Consider the following 8562-nt stretch of genomic DNA (forward strand, 5'->3'; position numbering starts at 1 on the left):
GTAGAACTTTACGAGCAGCTTCTGTGGCAGGTTAAACTTCCTCAGCTGATGAAGAAAGTACAATCTCTGCTGGGCTTTCTTCACAAAAGAGTCTATGTAAATATCACACTTCAGGTCCTGAGAGATGAAAAATTTATTACTTATAATAATATTGATCTTAAAATAGGTTTTAAAAATATTTAAACCTGCTCTTATTCTAGCCAAAATAAAGCAAATAAGACTTTCTCTAGAAGAAAAAAATATTATAGGAAATACTGTGGAAAAAGTCATGCTCTGTTAAACATCAATTGGTAAATATTTAAAAAAAAAAAGAGAGAAAATTCACAAGAGGGCTCATAATTTTGACTTAACTGTAATCGTTTTGAATTATCGTAATTACATTTATGACCAAATTAGTCATGATTATGATTTTCCCATAATCGAGCAGCCCTACTATATAGAATGTACTTTTCTAACAGTCGTGTAGTGAATTCAAATGTAGTGCCTACTCGAGTAATAGGTGAATTCGGACACATATTTTGATTACCATTTGATTGACTTCAGAACGAGGCTGTTGATCTTGCTTTTTTAGAGTGCGCATTAACTTGAGCAACTTGGGAAAAAAACAAACCTTTTTTTTATGGTTAATTTGATGTTTTAGATACACTATTAGAGAGATAGTTGTTAAATTTTTGGACTGATTCAAAATATTAAATTTATAATTTGCATGAACTGGAAATTGCTGAGACTTTTATTTTAGTATGCTAATGTGCTTCCAGCTGAAACTGAATATAGACTTTCTTTTTAAATATCATTCCCTCATAGCAAACTAACGGCGCTGTGTGGTTAAGTTGACGGGAACGCACAATAACCACCTCACCAAATGGGAAAGCAAATGGTCGGAATTTGATTGGATTAGCAAACCAAAAGGGGATTGGCTTGCATTAATAGTTCACTTTTAGAATAACAATGTGAGCTAGCAAAATAAACATTGTAAATTTTTATTTCACGCCGACTTCCTTATTCAAAGAAATAGGAGCTGCACTTGCATGCCTGAGAAACGTTTCAAAATGACTGCCGAATTAAGTGACTTACATGAAAGGGACTTTGTTATTAGTCACATTGAATCAGTGGGTGCATCCCAAATGCACTATTCTACACCATTTGTAGTATAAATAGTGTAAGTAGTGCGTTCACACTGAAACTCTAAATAAAATAAGTGGACTTTAATTACCTGGATGATCCATTCATTCGACCATTAAAATGAAGTGTGGAATAATGGACACCTCACGCACTCAACGACCGCTGCTTTGCTCACGTACGGAAGGGGCGGAGCTATCGGGTACACATGTTATATAACTTTCTTTATTGGATTTTGAAAGCTGTATTCTCCAACGAGTGATTATAGCGCCTCCCGATGGTGAATGCGGTTATACTCATGGCAGATATTATTTGGTAGCTAGATCATTTATTTCACTAATAAGGCAAACGAATAATATCGTCAAACGTTATCAGGGAAACAATTTAAATTTCCACTTAGTAAAAAAACAGTGTTCCATTTGGGACGACACTACATTCATATACTATGCTGTTAAGTGTGTAAGTACATAAGTACATAATGTATAGTGTGCCATTTGGGACGCAGAAAGTAATTACATCTTCATTTATCCAGCACTTTGTGGATTGGAGGATTAGTGTTTTAACTGCACAACAGCGCCCCTTTTGTCTTCAGAGGAAATTTACTACTAATCACACAATCTTGCTTTCCTGACAAGATGTGCATTACAATTACAGCATATGCTTCAAAGCTGTGTGTACAGGATGTTTTATTTTAATATGTACATTTTATTTCAGAAACTGAATATTCATTAGTGGGCGGAGCTGTGTTTCACACATTATTCCCTTATAAAGCTGTTATTAAGAGGGCAGTAGTTGAGAGTATTGCTATGTGGTTGTAATGGAAGCCATAAGGCTTACGTGAACAGAAGAACCACCACTCCAAACATGGCCGCAGACGGTCCATCTTTGATTGAAGATTACCAAAAGATTTTTTTTCTGTGGATTAACTTGACCGGATTAATTGTTCACATAAGGTTAGTGTCAGTATTATTAGTTTTTAGGATATCTATAAGCTTGTGCGCTTCAAAACAGAGACAAAACTTGCGTTTAGAAGATATACAGCTAATAAAAACATGTAAAGCTTATAGTTTGTCACTTGTAGTTTGGTTTAACCAATCAAGTGCTCTCTAATATCTGACATGCCCCGCCCCCTTCAAGACGCTTCTCGTTTGCTTTTCATTTGACACACTTGAGCTCAACCATTCTCACTGACAGAGTGGTGATAAAACAAAATCCCATTGGCTGTTTTTTTAAGGGGAGGAGCTACACTACGTCCCACCCTCTTTTCGTGTCTCAGTTGAGATTTCGTTAAACATTGGATAAAAGCACATTTCAGAGCACTTCATGGGACTTTTAAGAGTAACGATGTGAGCTAGCAAAGTAAACATTGTTCATTTTGACTTCAAGCAGTAGTAGATTGTGATTTCGATTTCATTTCGATTCATCACACTTAATTTTAAAACAAAACTGGATTAAATAGTTGCAAACCTGCTAAAGAAATCAACACCGGTTTTTATCTGTAAATTTGTAGCTGATGCATCATTTTTACAGTCAGTAGCCCTGATATGAAGCGCTGCCCTGCGTAAGTGTGTGTGTTTGAGTGAGTGAAACATGAACCATCTGTCCCGTGTGGATCTGGCGTGAGCAGGAACCCAGCAGTGTGTGACAAGTGTTTTTCAGCAGGTTGTGTGTGCAGGCCTCAGCAAACTGCAGGAGCACAGACTTACAGCCATTCATCACCGCACCTCTGTCAGTTTGGCTCCATTCTGCAACTTATGTTAGATATGACAGAGCCAGATATTCTAGAAACCCCACTCATCTGGAAAACATACTGTACTGGAAGCTTTGTTTTAGCTCAACTTGGGTCCAATCATTGTGTAGGCTCCCTGCTTTCTTTGGTTTTCCAATGTGAATGTGTATATTTTTTTGATAATCTCCTAAATATTTACTTTGATATTTATAGTTTGTATTTGTGCTTTTTCACCTTTAATCATTTTTTTGTCTTTAGATTTAGATCAGCCCATTTACCATGCATTTCATTTAATTTAGTTTTTGTTTTTGCATTACAATTTCAGCATTTGCTTCAAATCTTTGTGAAGCAAATGTTGCTGAGACGTTTATTTCAGTATGTATATTTTATTTCAGAAACAGATTATTCAGTATTTTTGCTAATAATCATAGTTTTTATTTGTACTTTTTCCCCTTTAGATTATTATTGTTTTTTTTTAGATTTTAGATTTAAATTAGTCTAATTCAATAAATTTTTTTTATTTTAAGCTTTTTTTGCGTTTTTGCATGCAGTCCATTTATCATGCGTTGGTACATTGTATTTTATTTAAATACAATATTTTTTTGGAAAGTATTTTTGAATGAAATCAAGAATAAACCGATATATTCTGTAATCAAATTTAATTAAATAATTTTAACTTAATTTAATTTAATTAATTCCGCTTTTTCCATTTAAATAAAATGAACATTAACTGAAATTGAATAGATTTTTATATGCATTTTCAAATATATTTTACTTTAGCTATTTTCATATTTTTACTATAATTTTTGTCAGAAAATAACTTGATAAATATAAAATAAAGAAATGGGTAAAACTTTAGTTAAAATAAAAAAAATGACATATAATCAAGTAATTTAAGCTACAGTACATTTAACTATTATTGTTATTTTAAATAAAACAAGCGTAAACCATAAATAAATAAAAAAAAATATACAAATTATTATAGTTCAGCTACTTACTAAAATAAAAATATTTAGAGTGGGTTTTAAAAAAAGAAAGAAAAAACATAAAGCTAAAATTGAATAAACTGATTTATGAATAACTGTTTAAACATACAGTGGGGCAAAATAAGTAATGAACACGTCACCACTTTTCTTAGAAAGCGTATTTTCTAAGTGCCATTGACTTGAAATTTCCCTTGACAACAACCAAAGAAATCAAATCTAATTCAGTTACTAATTAAGTTTTGCATAATAACATGAAATGACGCAGGGAAAAAGTATTGAACACATGAAGAAATGGAGGTGTAGAAAGGCAGTGAAAGCCCAGACAGCATCTTCAGCAACCCTCTGCCCTTTTTCATTGTAATTGAATATCAGCTCCTTCAGTCCAACATCTGCATTAGCAGGATGATGAAGATGAAACCAGGGTGGACATTTCAGCAAGACGATTATCCAAAACACAGCCAAGAAAACTCTCAGATAAATTCAGGAAAGGAAATCAAGCTGTACAATGGCCCAGCCAAACACCGGAGCTGAATCCAATAGAGAATACAAACTAAAGATCAGATTTGATAGATGAGACCCACAGAGCCATTAAGATTTTTACACTCTGTTGAAGTTTGTGAAAAACTCACACCTGAGCAATGCATGTGACTTATTTCTCAATATGAGAGGCGTCTTTAAGCTGCCATCATCAAAAAAACTTTAGTTTTAATATTAAACACGTTTAGTAATTCAGTTCTTTCTCCTTGAGTCAGTCCATTGTTATTACACACTACTAATTCATCAGATTTTGTTTTAGTATTGTTTTATATTTCTATTGTTTGGGTTTTGACCAAAATCTGGTTCAGTTCCAACAGTAGGGATGTGCACATCGATGCTCGAGTATCGATATATCAATACTTAGAAGCTTCTAATTCGGCATCGATATTTTTTTAAAGTATCGATATTTCCACTTTATTTTACTAATTTCTGCATAATATAATAATTTAGCACTGTGACGCTTTGTATACAAGACGTTACACCAATCAATCTGCGACGGAATGTCATGTGAGCGATCATGTGCCTTTCAGATAACTTACATACTCAACATACGCAAGTCACACACTTCTGCATTATGGAATGACACGACGGCAGAGAGATAACAGCGTGTTTTCGTGCTCATTAGCTGAAAAAGCTTTGCACGAGTAATATTTGTGATAAGAAAGTTGTACACAGCAACAATACAAGCATCCTTTATAAACACTTACAGACAACACACCCTGAAACTTATAAAGAAGCGGAACAAAAATAAGATGCCCAGTGTTCCTCTGCTCAGTCCCCCTCGTTCTGACAAAAGACTTTATAGGAGAGTTTTAAAGGAGGCAAACCCCTCTCTCTCTCTCTCTCAATTCAGTTCAATAATTGCTTTATTGGCATGACAAATGTTACAAACGTTTTGCCAGAGCATTTACATTACAAAAAAAGCTTTATATTAAAAAGAACACAAAAACACACACACATGCACACACACACAGATGCATTATATATATATATATATATATATATATATATATATATATATATTAAGGGTGTCACGATCCTCAAAATCCTCAATTCAATTACATTTTCGATTCTAAAGGTTCGATTCGATTTTCGATTATGAATAATTAATTAATTAATGACCAATTAATTATTTCTAGCCTACCGTTTAAACTACCTGACCTGCATGGTCTCTGTTTCAAAATCATACAGTAAATGAATAAAGGCAAGATACACACATAATTACCACCTGTCAATCACTTTTTCTGCGGGACTCGTGAATAGGCAGTGATCTGTGTCGTTATAATGTCGTCGGTAAAAAAGACGCACAACCAACAGGAACCAGCCAACAGTATCTGAGGTGTTCGCTAAAATGACTAAGTACAAGTGAGTGAAAGATTGAAGCAGTCCTCTGACTGCCTGGACCTGCTGTCTCGAGTGCATGGCTGTGTGTGTGTCTGTGTGGTCACGTGATGTGCATTTTCAGAGGTAGAGAGGAAGGAGGGCTGCTCAGAAATGCTACACGCCACTGTGGATGTCAAATCGTTGTCGTTCTAAAATACCATTTAAAAACAAAGACAGTGTAAACAGGGCCTGAGTGTGTACTTTTGGCGAGCGGATTTGCAACGGGGGCGGGCGGAGGATCACGCTGCCGGTGTTGTCTATCGGACGAACCGTACGTGATACGTACATAGCAGAGCTTGCAAAACTATGTTTTTTTTTGTCGACGACACGAACGTTGTCAACATAACTCACTGGAAATCCAAAATGCTTAAACACCGGCGACTTCATTGAAAAAGGAGAGGGTTTAAGTTCTGTCGACGGGTCTCCTGCAGTTTAACAAGCAATTCAACAAGCCTGTTTTTTCCCGCTTGGCAAGACAAGCTGACGTGACATGGGGGCGTGGCAGCATCAACGATTCTATTTTTTGATTCGATAATCGAAATTGAGCATAAATTTCGATCGATTTCGATTAAAAATCGAAATCGTGACACCCCTAATATATATATATATATATATATATATATATATATATATATATATATATATATATATATATATATATATATATATATATATGTATATATATATATATATATATATATATATATATATATATATGTATATATATATATGTATATATATATATATATATATATATATATATATATATATATATATATATATATATATATATATATATATATATAAACACAACAAATAATAGTATAGTATTATAATATATGGTATAATAATTAAATACAAATAAAAAAATTATAAATCAGAATAATATGTCAGCTCTCTCTTTCTCATTACCATTAGGTGAATAAATATAATTGTGTATGTGTGTATCTGTGCAGTGGGTGTATATATAGTATGTGTGTATGCAGTGTGTATATGCAATATGGTCATGTGTGCGTGTTTGTATATTTACTGTACATGTAATGATTTTTTTCTTAACAATATTTAGAAAAATTACATTAACATTTTAAATAATACATGGTATCGATATCGGTATTGTAAATATTTAAACAAAATGTATTGGTATCGTATCGAATTAAAAAAATTGTGGTATCGCCCATCCCTAGTCAACAGCAACTTTAGTAATATTATTCTGAGAAAAAAAAAACATGACATGTTCAATACTTACTGTCTCCACTGTATACCGTAATATTTAAACAACACTAATGTAAATTTAATAATAATGCTTTGTTTATATATTTAAATAAGTCAAATCTATTAATTACAGAATTATACATGGCATAATTAATCATGCAAATGACCACCTCTTGTTTTATTACATAGAGAGAGAAAAAAATGCAATGCTTATGAAATATACATCAACTAAATGTTTTGTTTTCAAGTATTGAATTAGAGCAGACAAACTACAGTACATCATTCTCCTGCATACGGTCCTGTTATTGAGATGATCTGCGTCCTGTTTATCTTCTCCAAGATCAAATAACCTCATTTACTAATGGGAAGCCTTTGGAGGTTTCGCATTTTTCCTCTGGCCATTAGGAGGTACATATTTAAACCACATCCCGATGTTTAGAGGTATTTTTAGAATCGAAATCAGTCTGATTTAATCATGCCGTTTCCTGAAGCGATTAATGGCGCTAGATTATAAACGTTTAAAGTGCCGTTTCTCTAACGAAACAAGTAATTGGTTTCTCATGCACATATTTGCTTTGTTTTTCTTCTCTTATCAGATTCTCCACAGTTCCTGAAGAAACCTGTGAATGTGTTTGCTCATGAAGCCACAGACGTCATCTTCGAGTGCGAGGTCTCAGGATCACCTTCTCCCACCATCAAATGGGTGAAAAATGGAGACGCCGTCATCCCAAGCGATTATTTCAAAATCATTGTGAGTTGCCAGTTGGGATGTCAGTTACCACCAATTACCATGATTAACTATAATTTAAGTTAATTTTATCAATTAATCGTTAAAGTTGCTGTAAGTTTTTTGCCTCTTGTAAAGCTTAAAAATACCATAATATGTTTATGATATTCAGGGCTTAACAATAACTTCCTTGGTCACCAGCTACTGTGGCTAGTAGTTTTTCAACATTACTAGCCACTCGCCATTTTTACTAATCTTCTAATTGATTGTCGATTGATTGTCCCTAGTTAGCTTAACACAATGCTGGTGTCCTTTTGCCAAAACCTTGTCTTGTGTTTAAAAATAATGCACTATTACTTTTTGGGGATGACAGTAATGCTCTTATTTGGGTGTTTTCAGAAGGAGCAGAACCTGCAGGTGTTGGGACTGGTCAAGTCAGATGAAGGTTTCTATCAGTGTTTAGCTGAGAATGACGCTGGCAACGTGCAGTCAAGTGCTCAGCTCGTCATATTGGATCAAGGTATGTCTAAGAATGAATGATATTGTCCTTATTACTATCCTCCACTTGTTCCAAACCTGTTAGTGTTTCTATCTGCTGAAATATAGACGATATACTGAAGAATGCTGGAAATTCAGCCATTGACAATTTTGAAAATGTCGTATTACTTCTGTTCTTTTCCTTTGCAAGCTTTTCTTTAAAAAAAATATTAAAAGGTGGTGGCAAATTTAAATAGTTTCCAGGGGTCTCATTTATAAACATGATACACACACAAAAATGTGCGTACAACAGTTCCAACGCAAAAAATGTGATCTAATGCCTCGTTTCCACTGAGTGATACAGTATGGTATGGTTTGGTTAGGTGCGGGTC

At 33.9% G+C, this 8562-nt stretch overlaps 1 protein-coding gene and 1 long non-coding RNA gene across 51 annotated transcripts in view; one reads left to right on the plus strand and one right to left on the minus strand.

Annotated features, from left to right (window-relative positions):
- neo1a (neogenin 1a) overlaps positions 1–8562 on the plus strand; it is a 328844-nt gene that overhangs the window by 234150 nt on the left and 86132 nt on the right. For all 50 annotated transcript variants that reach the window (NM_173218.2, NM_001328497.1, XM_087258719.1 and 47 more), the window contains 2 exon segments: positions 7563–7717; positions 8093–8213. In NM_173218.2, the coding sequence (NP_775325.2) occupies positions 7563–7717; positions 8093–8213 (276 nt within the window).
- LOC147843263 (uncharacterized) overlaps positions 1–8562 on the minus strand; it is a 38369-nt gene that overhangs the window by 3920 nt on the left and 25887 nt on the right. The gene's annotated exons all lie outside the window — the stretch shown is intronic.

Source organism: Danio rerio, chromosome 7 (genome assembly GCF_052040795.2).
Source record: "Danio rerio strain M-AB ecotype USA chromosome 7, GRCz13ab, whole genome shotgun sequence".
Taxonomy (NCBI): domain Eukaryota; kingdom Metazoa; phylum Chordata; class Actinopteri; order Cypriniformes; family Danionidae; genus Danio; species Danio rerio.